Here is an 18,396-nt window from a genome sequence, read left to right on the forward strand (position 1 = left end):
AACACTGGCGGTCACCCGCCAGTGTACCGCCGCCCATTGGAATCCTCCAAGGCGGCGCAGCTAGCTGCGCCGCCGAGGGGATTCCGACCCCCCCTACCGCCATCCAGTTCCCGGCGGTCCGCCCGCCGGGAACCGGATGGCGGTAGGGGGGGTCGCGGGGCCCCTGGGGGCCCCTGCAGTGCCCATGCCACTGGCATGGGCACTGCAGGGGCCCCCGTAAGAGGGCCCCTAAATGTATTTCACTGTCTGCTGCGCAGACAGTGAAATACGCGACGGGTGCAACTGCACCCGTCGCACAGCTTTCACTCCGCCGGCTCGATTCCGAGCCGGCTTCATCGTGGAAGCCTCTTTCCCGCTGGGCTGGCGGGCGGCCTGAAGGCGGCCGCCCGCCAGCCCAGCGGGAATGTCAGAATTACCGCCGCGGTCTTTCGACCGCGGAACGGTAACCTGACGACGGGACTTTGGCGGGCGGCCTCCGCCGCCCGCCAAGGTCAGAATGAGGGCCACTGTCTGGGCACTCAATGCAGCCTGCGCCGCTCTGTTGAACGGGACCTGACCAAAATAGAGTGGGATCTAATACAACCAGAGAGGGAAGCAACCAACAACCAGCCTGATCCCTCGAGACTGCCAGCAATACGCGTTGAGCATTTATCACTACTAGAGCGTCTGCGTTGCTTGAATTACTCCGCACACTCTGCAACAACTCACACATCTGCTGATAAGGCAGGCAAGCTCCTGGCCTGGCTGATTCGACAGTACTATGAGAGGAAACCAATATTGGAAATCCTCTCACATACAGGGGTACTACTATACACGCCACAGGAGATACAAACTGAATTCGCAAAGCAATACGAGGCACTTTATGCCTCGAGGGCAACCTCTGACAACAACCCCAGCTTAGAATTCCTCACCGGAGTAGTACTACCACCTATAGAGGATGAACAAGCCGAAACCCTTGAGGCACCCCTAGACCTTGAAGAAATTCGATCTAGTATCCGAGAGCTCGCATCTGGCAAAACACCGGGCCCAGACGGACTCCCAGTTGACTTTTATAAAGCCTTTGCGGTACATCTGGCACCTAAACTACTTGAACTCTACAAGACAGCTGAGCGTGAAGGCCATCTATCAGCCACTCAGAGAGAGGAACTGCTGTTCTCCCTTCCTAAACCTGGAGGTAACCCAGTAGACATGGGCTCATATAGACCATTGGCAATGTTGAATACTGATTATAAAATATTAGCCAAATTGCTGGCAACGCGCCTTGCACCAGCTGTACCAGGCCTGATACACTCGGACCAGAATGGATTTGTCCCGGCCAGAGATACCTCCCACAACATTAGAAGGTTATTCCGAGTCATGCAGTATTCGAAACGGGACTGGCCACGAGCCGGCTGTCTCGTTTTAGACCTGGAAAAGGCCTTTGACTCCTTGGAATGGCCCTACCTGTTCGGAGTCCTTCGGCAATTCGGTGCGGGACCATTCTTCACTCGCCTGACTAAGTTACTATATACCAGACCACTAATCCAAGTGAAAGTGGGGTCTGAAATATCGGAACCAATTTGAGTGGGCAGGGGTACGAGACAGGGTTGCCCCCTTTCACCACTACTGTTCTCACTCGCTATGGAGCCCCTAGCAATAGCCATGCGTAGAGCGGGGGATGGCTGGGGTATTCCGTTAGGAGATGATACTCACATAATCTCACTATATGCTGATGACCTTCTTTTATACTTCCGGGACATTACGCAAATCCCTCCTGAGGCTGGTTTACTTCTACAACAATTTGCCCTTTCATCTGGCCTGAGAGTCAACTGATGTAAATCCTGCCTCTTCCCATTCTACCCGGGACTCCCTGACCCGGGGACTTATTATTGCCGGAAATCCCGTCCCATGGCAACCCCATACATTCAGATACTTGGGCATTCGAATTTACCACTGTGAGGAAGACATATTTGAGGGCAACCTTGTAAGAGCTGTGTCCTCGGTTAAATCCCAGATGGTCTTCTGGAAAACACTACCGTTGTCAGTAGCAGGCAGGATAGCACTCCTGAAAATGGTGGTCCTGCCCGACTTCTATACTTCTTCACTAATCTTCCGCACTATGTTCCTCCTGGTTTCTTCAGGGCTCTGGAGACAGGACTGAGGGTATTCATTTGGAACAATGGCCGCTGTAGGGTTGCCTTAAAGAAACTGTACCTGCCACCAGATAAGGGCGGACTAGCAGTTCCTAACCTGGAACAATACTACCTAGCGGCTCAACTTCAATGGATAGCCAGATGGTTGGCAGATCTTCAGCGTGTAGACACGGCATCAGAGAGCAAACCCTGGACACTCCCACAGATACAGCATTTATTTCACCCGCTCACGCAGACACAAACACCCCGGCAACTCTTTCTCAGGGTGGCTCACAAATGCTTTTGTCGCTCACTTCGCCTCACAAATACGCAGCTTCCCTTTGCACCGGCCTTGCCGTTATTGGGCACACCAAGAGGTTCCAGAATCACGTCAGAATCTGAACTGCACACATGGCACGAAATAGAAATAGACACACTGGTAGATCTGTACGAAGAATCCCAACTGCTCCCCTTTGCCAGGCTTCAAGAAATGGGGCTACCACCAGGCCAATTTTTATTGCACCACTCCCTGATAGAGGCAATGAGATCCAAATGGGGCGACATCTCTGTAGCTCCTCCCACTCACTTACTGATTCAATATTTACAGGTGGTGGGCCGAGGGCATCACTTAATTAGCTGGCTAGCAGATGCTTTGAGATCCCAAACCGCTCTTGATAACGAAGCGCTGCGTATGGCATGGGAAACAGACTCAGGCATATCAATCACAATACCACAATGGAAAGCTGCCCTTTCAGGCCACCTTAACGTGCCTCGCAATTCCCGATTCCGCTTAATCCAATATTACATAGTGAACAGAGCATACCTCATACCGGCTCGAGTGAACAGATACTTTGCTCGCACAGATGCAGCCTGCCCCAGAAGCCATGAGATCAGAGCAGACCTACTACACATGCTCTGGTCCTGCCCCACCTTGAGCTCCTACTGGAGAACAGTAAAGGAAAGCCTATCTGACTGTATAGCACTACAAATACCCTTTACATGGGAAGCGTGCATACTAGGTTTATTTCCCAGAAGCAAGCAACATAGAGCAGAAGTACGCTTCGCAGACCTGGGACTCATAGTAGCAAAACGATTAGTGACCCGCCACCGACACAGGCCTGGAAACGATCTCTCGAGGTGTGGGCGGGAGCTGAAGGCAGGGCGCTGGCGCAGGAGGAGGTTTTGGAGTTGAGACAGTTCCCATTGTCTGCTAGCTGGGAGGGAATGTTACTGCGGTTGCGTGATGAGGGAATGCATCCATCAGAAGAGGGAGTGGAGTAATGTAGGTGGACGCCCCCCCTGACAAGAAAACACAATGCATGGGGGAACTGAATAAGAAAAGTTAGCCAGATATACCCTGACACTGGAATTAAAAATGACAATGCCTGCTTAACCTGATACCGGACCCAACCCTTCCATTAATAAACTGTTCTGCAGCAATGTAATCCCATTCCGACTGGAAATAACCACATAAGTGTATTCTACATAAGTGTTCATTACCGGCAATTGTTGAATGTTAATCTTTTTCTCCCTTATTGTCTGCCCCTCCCCCCATACACTCAAATTAGCATATATACAAAGCTCACAATGCCTTTCCTTTTCTCCTCTTTTCACCCAGTCAGACTACTCCAACTGAACACATACACTAGAAATAACTTTAAACCAGCATACACTGTACGAGCATGCTGATAAACATCAGAAAACCTATGGGGTTCCCACTCCTGCAAATCTATAAAGGGTTGACAAAGTTAAAGCATAATGAGTAGCAGGTACAACATGGTACAATAACTTTGGATGTCATAACAATTGAAATGTATAACTGAATAATTACAAATGTATATTAAGTTATATGTTGCAGCAATGCATAATATATACAATGCCAGCTATGTAACGATATAAGAACACATACCATACTGTACGAAACGCAAACAAATGTAGAAACATGAAGCAAAATAAAGATGAAAATACCAATAAAAAAAAAAATGAGGACTGTAAGGCCTGCTAGAGGGGTGAATTACTTATGCCACAGGGTGTATTTTGTGGGCATGGCATCACGAGGGGGATGACATGTCGACTTTGCCTTTTTCTCCCCACCAACACACAATCTACAATGGCAGTGTGCATGTGTTAGGTGAGGGGTCCCTTAGGGTGGCACAACATATGCTGCAGCGCTTAGGGACCTTCCCTGGACACAGGGCCCTTGGTACCACTGGTACCTTTTACGAGGGACTTATCTTTGTGCCAGGGGTGTGCCAATTGTGGAAACAATGGTACATTTTAAGTGAAAGAACACTGGTGCTAGGGCCTGGTTAGCAGGGTCCCAGCACACTTCTCAGTCAAGTCAGCATCAATATCAGGCAAAAAGTGGGGGGTAACTGCAACAGGGAGCCATTTTCCGACAGTTATTTAGAGACAAAACAGGACATTGCTACCCGTCCTAAACAAACTGTAGCACATATTAAATTTAATAAGGTAACCCAATGTTATCCTATAAAAGAGGTAGGCCTCACAGTAATGAAAACAAGTGTGGTAGTTTTTCGCTACTTGGACATGTAAAACTTCAAACCACATGTCTTATCATTTAAATATAATGCACCCTGCCCTATGGGCTGTTTAGTGCCTACCATAGGGGTGACATATATGTAATACCAATGGAGGCTTAGGCCTGGTAAAAGGTTTCTTTTTCCAGGTCGAATTGGCAGCTTAAAACTGTACTACCTGAGACATGTTTTAAAAGACTACTTAAGTAGGCAGCACAATGAGTGCTGTAGGCTCACTAAGTAGCATTTATTTACAGGCCCTGGGTACATGTTGTACCACTTTAGTATGGATTTACAAGTATATTAAATGTGCCAATCATTGGTAGGCCAATTTTATTATGTTTCAAGAAGCACAAGCACCCTTCTTACAGTCCTAAAGCCAACAAAAACTAATTTCAGCAGACATGAGGGGAGAAGGCAGAAGGTTTGGGGGAAGACCACCCTAAGGCTGACAGGTTTAAAGTTCATAACAGCAGTCCTTTTGCCTCTACCACAGAGGGAGAAGGGGACATTTTGGGTGCCCACAGTACTAGCCATAACTAGTCCAGCAGCCTGCCCAGCCCTTTCAAGGATTGGCCTGCAGTACCTAGAAACGACGTGGGAGCCGACCACAGTGTGTTATCAGGCCCCCTGCCCCTCTGGCTGCTGCATTCTCAAAACCCCTTTCATATGGATCCATCCGTCACAGCCATCCCTTTGCGGCAGAATCAGGCACCAAAAGCCCCAATGGTCGGCAATTTAATCTGATACATGGGTGCCTCAGATCATACAGAAGGGGTATGCCACTTCACTGCTCCCACCAACCCAAGAACGGCTGACGGAGGACCATCTCTTTTTGCTTTGTCAGGAGATGTTAGCTTTTTTGGCCAAAAGAGCCATAAGGTGGGACATCAGATGTAAGGTGTTGTTATTACCACTACTTCCTGGGGCTGAAGAAGGACTGAGGCCTCCACCATATACTAGACCTGCCCCCTCTCAACTACTTCCTGAAAAAGAGAAATTCAAGATGCTCACATTGGTTCAGATCTTGTGTGCCCTGGATCTGGAGACTGGTTAGTGGTTAGTAGTACTGGACCTAGAGGACACGTATTTCCACATCCCTGACCTGCTGGCCCACTGACGTTACCTGCGGTTCCCAGTGGCCCACGAGCATTTTCAGTTCTCTGTGTTCTCCTTTGGCCTCACAGGCACCGCTAGGATGTTCCCGAAAGTTATGGGGATTGTTGCAGCCCATCTGTGAAGTTTACGCATTCCAGTCTTTCCCTACCTTGATGACTGCCTGTAGAACGCCAGCTCGCCCCAGGCAGTCATCGCCCACCTCCAGACTATGGTGGAAGTTCTGATATTTGCTGGGGTTCACTATCAACATGTCAAAGTCACACTTGACATACACTACCTTTCATTGAAACCCTTCTGGTCACAGTGCATTTCCTCTCCTACCCTCCAGAGTAGCAAGTCCTAGATATTCAGGCGTTGATTCAGATTTTTCCTAGATTTCTTTGAGACTGACTCTAAGGCTGCTGGGTCTCATGTTCTCCTGCAGCCTGCTGATAAAGCATGCCCGCTAGCATTTGCAGGCTTTACAGTGGGATCTGAAGTTGCAGAGGGAGCAGCATCAGGGGAATCTCTTCAACCTGGTCCAAAAAGGAGAGGGAACTGCAAAAGATCTGCAGTGGTGGCAGACGAACCATGATTAGACAAGTGGCACACCCCTATCCCTTCTTCAGCTAGAGCTCACGATATTGACAGATGTGTCACTCTTGATTTGGGGCAGCCATCTGGGAGAGGTGGAGATCAGAGGACTCTGTTCTCCGACAGAGTCTCACTTCCACATCAGTTGTTGAAGCTGAGAGTAAAGTGCTTCGTGTTGAGAGCCTTTCTTCTATTCATCAAAGAAAGGCTGGTTCAGGTATTTATGGACTACACCACTACCATGTGGTACTGCAACAGATAGGGTGGCTTGTGGTCATGGTTCCTGTGTCAGGAGGCTCTGTGCCTCTGGGCATGGTGGGATGTCAGAATATCTGAATGCTGTTTGTTCCAGCTGTCCTCCCAAGTTCTCCTGACACACAGGACCTGCGTCAGTGAATGGTCGCCCAGTGTAAACTAGATTCCGTTCCTGGGGCTCCCTCTGGGTACTTTCCGGGTTTGGGTGCTTGGCATAGGGCAACCTGGGCCGTCCTCCTCCCCCACCCCACTTCCTATTTTGGGAAGGGACATGGTACCCTGCAACCCCTCACTTCTAGGGGACCTGTCTGGGTCACTTTGAACCTCTCCCACCCTCTACTGGGGGGAACCTGAGCCACTCCCTTTAGGGTCACTACCCAGAGCCTTTCCAGACCCTCTTGGCACTCACCCAGAGGTCTGCCTCCTTTGAAAGATCCCTGGGGTCAGAAAACTCCAACAGCTGTTGGTGTAGCCTTGGAAAACAGCAACAGAACATGCGTTCTCTGATTACCAGATTGTACAGCCCTTTAAAATGATTTGCTGCAATACCCAACATCCATCCATCTAGTGTTCTGCAACACTGCTCTACAAACCCCCCCCTAAGACTGGTGAGACAGCTTCCTACTGCCCCTGAAAATCAACCTAAACTCTTCAGGGGGCGCCTCCATACTTCGCAGTCAGGGTCTTCTTCGTGAGGGTGTACCTCTGCCTGTCTCTCCCTTACAGGGCCAGTAGGGCATTCCTCCCATTATCAGGAATACAACTCCCAGGCCAGTTCCCCAATCCTCCTCAGGGATCTTGCACGCTGGCAGAGCCCTCTCATACTCCTGCAGCTACTGAAGTACGTCATCCCCCTCCTTGAAGTTAGGTACCAGGTCTGTGGGGATGTGGGTGGTGTTCCTAGCACTAGACTCACAATTGCTGCCACCACTGCACTCCACCTGCAGTGCTGGTGAGTCAAGAACGCTATCACTGTGTTCAAGAGCCAGCTTCCTTTCCTCAAAGGCAAGCTTTTCCCTGGTGAAGGCCCTTTCAGCCTTTGCCATCCTCTCCTGAGCTAGGACCTTCCCATGTGACTAGTGTGAGGGCGTCACATGAAAAGTAACTTTAGCCATTGAGTAATAATGGTGGCAGCACATGTTACAATGAGGCACAAGACCACCTGTACTTCTATTAAAATTTTTACGATAGGTTCGTGTTCCTCTAGGAGGCGGTCCCATGCCTGTCTCTGTGACTGCTGTAGAGGGTCATCTTCCTCACATTTGGCTTTTCAGGAACTGCCAAGGTAAGGAGGGGTGCCCTGCGTGGGTCCCCTCAGCATGTAATGTCACTGGGGGCAGCAGCCCATGAACATGCAGTGCAGCTGCCACAGACGCAGTGCGAAGACCTTTTTTGAGGTCTTGGTAGCGGCTTTACTCCCGGCCTCAGAAGGGGGAGCCGTGCTGGGACACACTCCGAGAGGGCATACGGGTCGGGGCATAAGCGCAGTTCGTGCACTAATTGTTTAAGTCGGCGGCCCTCCTCCATGGCTACGGCTGCAATGTCTAAGTGTCGGGATCCCCTTCTAGGGATCCGTTCTGGCAGGAAGATACTGCACACACGCTCAAAGTGCCGGTGGATAAAGAGAGCAGGTGCTGGCAAGCCCACGCCAGTCCTCCATTCTCGAGTCAGTGTCAACGGAGCAATGCTGTGGTCACTCCCGGGGGCCTTTCCTTGGCACTGCGGTGCCTCTGGTGCAAAAAGTAAACATGGAGTCATTGTCAGGCTCTGTAAGAAAGTGCTTCACAATGCGCTTATAGTCTTTATAGACAGTAGTGTTCGCCAGCTCTCCTCGTTGCAGTTGACTGCCGGCAGGCAAGCTCAGGCCCTTCCTCGTCACCCGGCGCCCGCACTAGGAGAGTCCTGAAGCCTCTACCTCCAAAACATGAGGAAGTGCTTCAATTCACACCGGGTACGAATAAGGAGGAGCAAAACAAAGCACTCACCACACACTGAGCTTACAGGTGTAGGAAAGTACTGTTGTGTTCCCTACGTTCATTAGGGATCACCAGCCCTGCGCGTTAGCCTAGGGTAGGAGGCCGCGGTCTCGCGTTCAGCGCTGTAAAAGAATACACGCACGCCAGTGTTGGTTCCGTTCAATGCCTAATTGGCGCCAACGCCATGGCAACTTTATTAGCTCCACGTCCTGACATCAGGACTCTACCACCTCGTCCACAAGGTACAGGGTCACCGCTATTTTACTCATAACGATAGTTGTCAATCACCCCCTTGACCGCTGGTACGATCGGTGTTTGAGGGCCTCGGGCTCTATTGATGTGTCGAAGTGTAGTCTCACCTGTCGGCCCTTCAGATAGCCGATCCCTCGAAACAGATCCGTGTACTCTTCCTGTAAGTTGTCCAACGTTCCTATGTGTATGCTGAATGCAAAGGTTACCAACTTGAACTCTTCCGCTCTGCGGCAGCTGAGTAACATTCCTGTCCCTATTTTGGCAACATATACTTTTGCTTGTGCTGTGATCTCTTCGTGATTGATGTTCGTTGTGAACACTCCTGCCAGTGGGAGCGGCGTGGTTGAGCCAAAAGCGAACACTTGCACGGCTGTGCAGCGAAGGGGGGGGGGTGGTTGTCGCAGTTGATTGAATACCGATTGAGCTAGAATGTTAATGGAGGCCCCCGTATCGATGAGTGCTGTCACTTGTTGTCTCGCTACTTTTACCTTGCATTTTGGGACCCTTTTTCTGACCTGACTGCCGGGTTCTGTGGCGTGTATTACATATACTGGCCCCTCTGGTTCATCGTCATCATCCATGTCGGGAATTACGTCCGGTTGTTGAATGGCTTTCGCCGCCTGACCCATTCGTTGTCTTTCTGTCCTTGATTTCGTCGCCGAACGACATACTTTCGCGAAATGATTTAGTTTTTGACAGTTCGAGTACTGTTTTCCTAGTGCCGGGCATTTTCCTTGATGTGGGAATACACCTCCACACATATAGCATTGTCGATGGTTGGTCGCCGACCTTGTTTTGTCTTTTCTTTTCGCGACAGGGCCTGTGTTGATGGTGTTTACCGGCTCCATTTTGACGGTTTGTGTGAGTACCGCCTCCATGTGTGCTGCTCTCACTCTAGATAGTTCTTTTGATCTGCCCATTGTTAACATGTCCGCCATTGCCATGCCAGGGATTTGTAGAATGTGCTCCCTTAGTTTTGTCGAGTAACATCCTTGAATGAACTGGGCTCTTATTTCATCCTCAGGATCTTGCAGTGTGCATGTGCTGGCCAGTTCCTGCAGTTTTGCGTAGTAGGTGTCTACCGATTCCTCGGCTTGCTGCTTAGCTTGGCGGAGGAGAAAACGTTTGTAGTCTGGATTTGCCATAAGTTCAAAATAGGCTGTGATTGCTCTTTTTAGAGTATCGGTCTGGGTCTAGTGCCATTGCTGCGAAGTAGTTTTCTAAACGCTCCACCCATGATTTCCATTTAGCCGCCTGAGCTGATGGAGGCCCTTCCATTATAAAGGGTTCTAATGCCAGGAACGTGGCCATGATGCTGTGTTTCAATTTGTCCCTGTTTTGCTCTTTGACGTTCTTGATATATGCTCAGCCAGTATATTCCCTCTTTTTTTTTTTCGATGTCCCTGCTCTCCTGTTACTTTTCAAACAAACAAATGTCTGTTGCCACGATGTGTGTGCTGTTTGTGAGGCACAAATTCTTCCTGATACGTGTTTACTGGGCTCTCATTTCTCTAGGATCACCCTGCTGTAGGATTTGGTTCATGCATCCAGCCTCCCTGCCTTGGCAAACTGGTAACCCCCTCTTGTCTCACCGTGAAGAGCGCCGCCGCGCTCGTGGTATTGGTTGAGTCACCTTCTCGGTTGTTCATTCAGAGTGCGGGCGCCACGTGGGTTCACTGGCACCGCCTCCGAGTTCCAAAACGAACACTTTACGCCTGGGCTGGAAGGTGTTTACGAGGGGCCGCACCCTCGCGCGCGCCGGTCTGTCGAATGTTGCCGGGTTCACACCGCCGCCGCAGCTCCGTCCTGGAATCCGCGAGTCGCGGAGTGACAGCGGTGAGTTCTCCGCTTCGTCGCCAATTTGTTGTGTTCCCTATGTTCATTAGGGATCACCAGCCCTGCGCTTTAGCCTAGGGTAGGAGGCCACGCTCTCGCGTTCAGCGCTGTAAAAGAATACGTGCACGCCAGTGTTGGTTCCGTTCAATGCCTAATTGGTGCCAACGACACAGCAACTTTATTAGCTCCACGTCCTGACGTCAGGACTCTACCACCTCGTCCAAAAGGTACAGGGTCACCGATATTTTACTCATACCGATGGTTGTCAATCACCCCCTTGACCGCTGGTACGATCCAGTGCCAAACATAATAAGTACCATCTTCCCTGGCAGGTTACCCCTAATTTTGCCTGTACGTCAATATGTATTTGCCTGTCTTACTGGATCCTGCTAGCCAGGACCCCAGTGCTCATAGTTTATGGTCTAATGTGTGTGTCTGCATAGTGCTTGACTATGTCACTGAGGCTCTGCTAATCAGAACTTCAGTGCTCATGCTCTCTGCTTTTAAATTTGTCACTGTAGGCTAGTGACTTCATTTACCAATTTAAATTGCCACTGGACCACCCTTATAAGCCCCTAGTATATGGTACCTAGGTGCCCAGGGCTTTGGGGTTCCAGGAGATCCATATGGGCTGCAGCATTTCTTTTGCCACCTATAGGGAGCTCAGACAAACCCTTGCACAGGCCTGCCATTGCAGCCTGCGTGAAATAACACACACAGTATTTCACAGACATTTTCTCTGCACTTGAGTAACTTATAAGTCACCTATATGTCTAACCTTCACTTGCTGAAGGTTAGATGCAAAGTTACTAAGTGTGAGGGCACCCTTGCACTAGCAAAGGTGCCCCCACATAGTTCAGGGCCATTTCCCCCAGACTTTGTGAGTGCTGGGAGGCCATTACATGCATGCACTACATATAAGTCAATATCCATATGTAGCTTCACAATGGTAACTCCGAATATGGCCATGTAACATGTCTAAGATCATGGAATTGTCCCCCCATTCCAAATCTGGTATTGGGAAGCCAATTCCATGCACCCTGGGGGCTCCACCATGGACCCCCAGTACTGCCAAACCAGCTCTCTGAGGCTTGCGCTACAGCTGCTGCCACCTCACAGACAGGGTTCTGCCCTCCTGGGGTCTGAGCAGCTCAGTCCCAGGAAGGCAGAACACAGCATTTCCTCTGAGAGCAGGGTGTTACACCCTCTCCCTTTGGAAATAGGTGTTACAGGCTGGGGAGGGGTGGCGTTCCCCAGCCTCTGGAAATGCTTTGAAGGACACAGATGGTGCCCTCCTTGCATAAGCCAGTCCACACCGGTTCAGGGACCCCCTGTCCCCTGCTCTGGTGCTGAACTGGATAAAGGAAAGGGGAGTGACCACTCCCCTGTCAATCAACACTCTAGGGGTGGTGCCCAGAGCTCCTCCAGTGTATCTCGGACTTCAGCCATCTTGCTTTGCAAGGTGTGGGGGCACTCTGGAGGGCTCTGAGTTGCCAGTGCCAGCAGGTGACGTCAGAGACCCCTCCTGATAGGTCCTTACCTGATAAGGTAGCCAATCCCCCTCTCAGGGCTATTTAGGGTCTCTACTGTGGGTTCTCTTCAGATTCTGCTTGCAAGTTCCCTTCAGGAATCCTCTGCAACTAGTACTTCATCCTCTGACCAACGGATCAACCGCAGCCTGCTCCAGGAACCGCTGTAACAGCAACAAAGTATCCACAAGGGATACTTTTCCTCTGCAACTTCGGCTCCAGCCAGCAACTGCAACAGTTTCCACAGTGTGCACGCTCTGGGGACTCCCTGTCCCCATCTTGCACCAAAAGGACTGAAGAAATCTCCTATGGGGTGACAGAGTCACTCCCCTGCTCACACAGGCACCGGACTCCTCTCACAGTGACAAGCATGCTCCTAAGGACACAGAGGTTGGACCCCATTGACATAGACTGTCCTGAGGTCCTGCTGGCGCAATTTGGAGGAGGTAAGACCTTGCCTTCCCTGATAGCGACAGTACCCCTGTGTACTGCATCTTCTTCGTCTCCTGAGGCCTCTGTGCACTATTTTAAAAATTCCTTTGTGCACAGCCTGGCCCAGGTCCCCAGCACTCCATCCTGCGATGCTCAACTCGCTGAGTTGTTCTCTGGCGGCGTGGGACCTTCCTTTGTTGTGCTGCACCAACCGCATTTTGCACCTCCTTTGTCCCCATGTCCTGGGACTCCTGTGGGTGCTGTCTGACATCCTGAGGGCTCTCTAAAGTGCTGAGAGCCCCCTCTTCCTCCTCACACAGAGTTGAGGCCCCCAGGTCCCTCCTGGGTCTGTCGAGCCAGCGCAATTTTGACGCAAAATGCATATTTGTTGCAACTTCCAACACAAAATCACATCTGCATCCATCTTCACGTTGTGGGACATCTTCTGCATCATGCAGGAACCTGCTGGAATCTTCCTAGGGGGCATTACTGCCGTCTTTGTCCAACCGGGAAATCTTCTTTTGCACCCTCTTCTGGATTGGCAGGAACTCCTGCCCTTCCTGGAACTTCTTTTGACTTCTGGACTTGGTCCCCTTCTTTTGTAGGTCTTCAGGTCCAGGAATCCATCAGTTGTTGTTTGCAGACTTGGTTGGTTACTGCAAATCCCAATCACGAGGTGTGGTGTGTCCTAAGGAAACTTGCAGTACTTTACTCCTGCTTTCCTGTTCTCTGGGGTTGGGTATTTTACTTACCTTTACTGTATTCTTACTCTCCCAGCGATTCTGCACACACTACACTTGTCTAGGGAGGAATTTGTGATTCGCATTCCACTTTCTTAGTATATGGTTTGTGTTGCCCCAGACCTATTTTCTCCCATTGCATTCTATAGCATTTCCTATTGTTTGCACTATCCTATGACTAATTACTTGTCTGATTTTGGTGTCTACTGTATATATTATGTATAATACTTACCTCCAGAAGGAGTGTTGTCTCTAAGATATTTTTTGGTACTGTGTCACCCAAATAAATACCTTTATTTTTGGTAACACTGAGTATTGTCTTTACTTGTGTATAAGTACTGGGTAACTATAAGTGGTATTGCATGAGCTTTGGATGTCTCCTAGTTCAGCCTACGCTGCTCTGCTATAGCTACCTTTATCAGCCTAAGCTGCTAGAACACTATGACTTCACTAATAAAGGGTAACTGGACCTGGTATAAGGTGTAAGTACTCAAGATACCCACTACAAACCAGGCCAGCCTCCTACAACAGGACATAGCACTCCCCAGGTGATATATTTGCAGGACAAGGGGCACCAGATAAACAGCAGTAGTCCCACACTAGCCCCTGGGAGAACACTAGTGGGAACCCAAGGCAGGCAGCAGTGTACAGGGAGGCCAGCACATTAAGGCACTGAATGGAGGTTCCTCCAGGCAGTCTAGCAGTGCCTATACAGTCCAGAGTCAGGAAACACACTGGCAGCAGGGCAACAAGCAAAAAAGCAATCCTGTGAGTCCTTTATTCCCCCCAGCAGTGGCAGGTGGCAGGGCAATGACAGAAGAGCATTCCAGATAAGTCCCTAGGGCAGTCCAACAGTTCTTCTGACAGAGTTTCCATCCCAGTTCCAAAAGTGCTCTAAAAACATGCTCTTATAGCCCCTCTACTTAAACTCCGAATGCCCGGCTTCAAGAAGGTGGGAGAAAGTTCCAGCCATATTGGATCAGTTCCAAGAGTTTCTTTTTCCTCCACCCTGGTTCCAGACATCAGTAGGAGGTAAACAAGCCCTTTGTGTGAGTGCAGGACACAGTCTATACATATGTGAAGTGTGCCTCGCTCTGCTCTCTCCGAGCTCAGGAAGACCATCAGTACGCAGATGTAACCCTGTCACACCTAATGGTTGACTGTCTGGGGAGTATGCACAAAAGTGGAGCTGCCACTCTACCCTAGACATGGATTGGAGTCATGCTGCAAAGTACCAGAGTTATATGCTCAGAGAAATGCCCACTTTCTAAAGTGGCATTTTTAAAATAGTAATGTAAAATCCACCTACACCTGTAAGCAAGATTTCTCTCACTACCATTCCAAACATACCAAACATGCCCACGTTACTCCTTACAGATCAGAAATTTCCACTTAGACAGAAAGAAGAGAATTCCCAAAGCAAACCTATAAGAGGAGTAGCACTCGGATCAGCACCCACAGCAGCGAAAAACAAAATAGGATGTTTGTCAGTACTAGGAGATGTGACACATAAAAAATATATGTCCTACTGTTTACATACACAGCACACTGCCAATAGGGATATCTATGGTCTACGTTAGGGGTGACTTAGGTGTAGTAAAAAGTGAGTCTGATCCTTGGCAAATAGTTTGATTTGACGTGTCAGTGTGGTAGCAAACTGCGCACGCAGGCACTGCAGTGGCAGGCCTGAGACAAGTTTGAAAGGCTATTTCTCTGGGTAGCGCAATCTGCGCTGCAGACCCATTAGTAGCATTAGATCTACAGACCCTAGGTATATCGTATACCACTTTTAAAGGGACTTAAAGGTAAATTAAATAAGCCCAAGAGATGTAAACCAATTTTACTAAGTTTTAGGGGCGAGAGCACTTTTAGCACTGATTGGCAGTGGTAAAGTGCCCTGATTCCTAAAGCCAACAAAAAGACGGTCGGAAGATTAGGAGGGGAATGGCAATAAGTTTGGGGATAACCCTGCAGAAAGGGCCATTTCCAACAATGACCTTTTAGGATATTAATAAAAGTTTCAGCGATCCACTTGCAGTGCAATCACAAACGTTTAGTTCATCCTCATAATTTCAAAAGACTGTACATTTATAATCAGTTCAACCTTTGATTCTACTGTGTGGCAAACACTACCTGTGTTCTCACAGGTTAACAAAATATATGGTACAGCCAGACATATACATATATGTCTCTTCTAGTTGTGTATCAAGTATCACACTCATAGCATTTTTTCAGTTCCTAGGTAGCTTGTGCATTGCTTGGCTTTGTAAACCAGTTTGTTTCTATTCCCAGGATACTACTGCAGCTCTAAAGCATGAATGATGATTATGTATATATATATATATATATATATATATATATCTATATATATATATATATATATATATATATATATATATATATATATATATATATATATAATATATATTTTTTTTCTATGTGTTCTTAGAATAATGTAATTGATTTAGGTATGTGTCTTTGCCAGTCATATTCACTTGGGCAGGGCAACACATACAAAAGTTACCAATAGTATGTATAATACCCCATCTCCATTGATCTATGTTCCGCTGTCGTCGCTGTGTAAACATTTTGTGATCGAAATGATACAGCTGTGAAATAAAAAAATAAATGTTTTAATTTTCTACAGGCTTGTGAATCGAGTGCTACAATTAGACTACTCTTTTACCATCATTGCATCAAAAATGGATTTTATTATGAAGAAGCTTGAAGGTTTGGATCAAAACAAACTAAAACCGAAAGGAATGATGGGTGAGCTGTTTGAAGTTAGTAAAGTAAGAGTCTAACTCTTGTTTTAAATTTCAAATGAAAACTTATTGCCATTGAGAAAATTATTGAACGGCAAGCAATTTGTAGACTACACATTTCTGATACAATGAACAAACTGCTGTATTTCTGACTTCAAGATGATTGGTCCAACAACAGAAAAGCCTAAAGGCGCTTCTAGATGGATCATCTTGTCAAAAGTAGATATCCGTCAAACAACGTTTTAAAATTTAAAGTTTTCTTGACATTTTTAGTACCTTTAATATTTTGCAATAACCAACATTCCCTAAATACTTACTTGCCTAATTCAGTAATTAATTCACTAAAGGGAAACCTTTATGCCTTGCTTTTTCTTCTCCCTGTCAATACAGTTTTCAAATACATGAGATTTTATAATCACTGTATAAACGCCAGTCTCTAGTTTCTTTATAACACTCAGGATCTGTAGTTCCTATATAAATTCATGTCTCTTATTTTCTTATAATCAGGAACCAGTGACGCACTCAACTGCTGATTATAAGAAAAGACATCAGAACTCAACTACTACATAAGTTATACTATATACTGTACATTATAAGGATAATCCAGGTGACCCAGTGTATGAGGCTGGCTTGGTTTATAGTGTCTACCTCTGGTACTTACACCTTATACCAGGTCCAGTTATCCCTTATTAGTGAAATGTAGGCAGTGTTCTAGCAGCTTTAGGCTGCTATAGAGGTAGCTGCAGCAGAGCAGCCAAGGTTTTTTCTCAGGAGACATGCAAAGCTCATGCAATATCAGTGTAGTCACACAGTACTCACGCACATGAAAGAAAATACTCAGTGTTATAAAAAATAAAGGTACTTTATTTTGGTGATACAAATACCAAAAATACCTTAGAGACTATACTCTCTTAAGAGGTAAGTAATACACCAATTATATACCCTAATATGCAGAAATATGCATAAAAACAGTTAGAAAACAATACTATTATTGAGAATCACAATAGTTAGAAATGGGCCTAAAGATAACACATACCATATACTAAGAAAGTGGAATGTGAATGTCGGTCTCCCACCTAGGAAAGTGTGGGTTATAGGGGGGAGCTGGGAATACTAGAAAACCCCAAAGATAAGTACTAGAACCCACACCAGTGCCCAGGAACGTAGGAGTAAAAAACAGTAACTTTCCCAGAACACACAAACGAAAAGAAGAATTATGCAATAACTAGAAGAGACTGCAAGACACCAGCAGTGGATTCCAGGAATTGAGGATGTGTGGAAGAAGGGGCCCAAGACCAAGAAGCACAGTAGAGTCCAGGGAGAACAGGAGCCCCTGCTATCCTTGGTGAAGGTGCAAAAGGAGAACCACCGGTGAAGAAGAACAGTCAGTATTGCACCCAAGAAGACAGAGTCGGGTTCTTGGTTGGTGCAAGTGATCTCCCACGCCGGATGGAGGATTGAAGTCTGGTTTGCGTCGCTGGTGTCCACCAACAAGCCTTGGCACACGCAAAGCTCGCGGTTAGCAGAAAATGTCGCTGCCCGGGACCAGGAAGGACCAGGTGGACTCTACCCAGGTGGGTGAGTCAGAGGGGGCTCTCAGCAACTCAGAAAGCCCACAGAAGACCAGGCAAGGAGCACAGGAGTCCCACAGCATGGGGACAAGGAAGGTGCAAAAGAAGCCCACGCAGCACTACGACAAAGGCTCCTACGCCGCCGGTGAACCACTTAGGAAGCTGTAAGTCACAGGATAGAGTGCTGTGGGCCAGAGCTGCAAGATGCAAGAAGAACTTCATGGAAGGATGCCAACAAGCCTTGGCAGCTGCTAAGCATGCGGTGCATGGGGGTACTGTCTTGCGTGGGGAGGCAAGCTCTTACCTCCACCAAAGTTGTATAGTAGGATGCCAGGACCGTCGGGATCACTTCAGTCTACCACCCATGATGCAGGATCCACGCAACTCAGCAAGAGAGGAGTTCCATGCAGCGGATCCTCGTTGCAGTGGGTGCCTGCTAAAGCAGGGGAGTGACTCCTTCATGCCAAGGGAGATTCCTTTGCTCCTCTGGTGCAGACTGAGGACGGGCTGTCCTCAGAGGATGCACAACTGGGAAACAGTTGCAGTTGCTGGCAGGTGCTGAAGATACAATGTTGCAGAAGGCGTCTCTTGTTTCTTTCTTGCAGTTTATGGAGTTCCTGGAGGGTCCAGATGCAGTTTCTTCGGTGAGAAGTTGAAGTGGAGGATGCATCGGATTCCTGCTGGAGTTTTACAATCC

General features: G+C 48.2%; 1 protein-coding gene across 3 annotated transcripts in view; it reads left to right on the plus strand.

Moving 5' to 3' along the window:
• Window positions 1-18,396, plus strand: part of LOC138300760 (polycystin-2-like protein 1) — a 2,286,574-nt gene that overhangs the window by 2,012,512 nt on the left and 255,666 nt on the right. For 2 of the 3 annotated variants that reach the window (XM_069240515.1, XM_069240517.1), the window contains one exon: window positions 16,011-16,155. In XM_069240515.1, coding sequence (XP_069096616.1) covers window positions 16,011-16,155 — 145 coding nt within the window. The remainder of the gene's footprint in view (window positions 1-16,010; window positions 16,156-18,396) is intronic. The other variant, XM_069240516.1, reaches the window with a different exon arrangement.

Source organism: Pleurodeles waltl, chromosome 6 (genome assembly GCF_031143425.1).
Source record: "Pleurodeles waltl isolate 20211129_DDA chromosome 6, aPleWal1.hap1.20221129, whole genome shotgun sequence".
NCBI classification, from domain to species: domain Eukaryota; kingdom Metazoa; phylum Chordata; class Amphibia; order Caudata; family Salamandridae; genus Pleurodeles; species Pleurodeles waltl.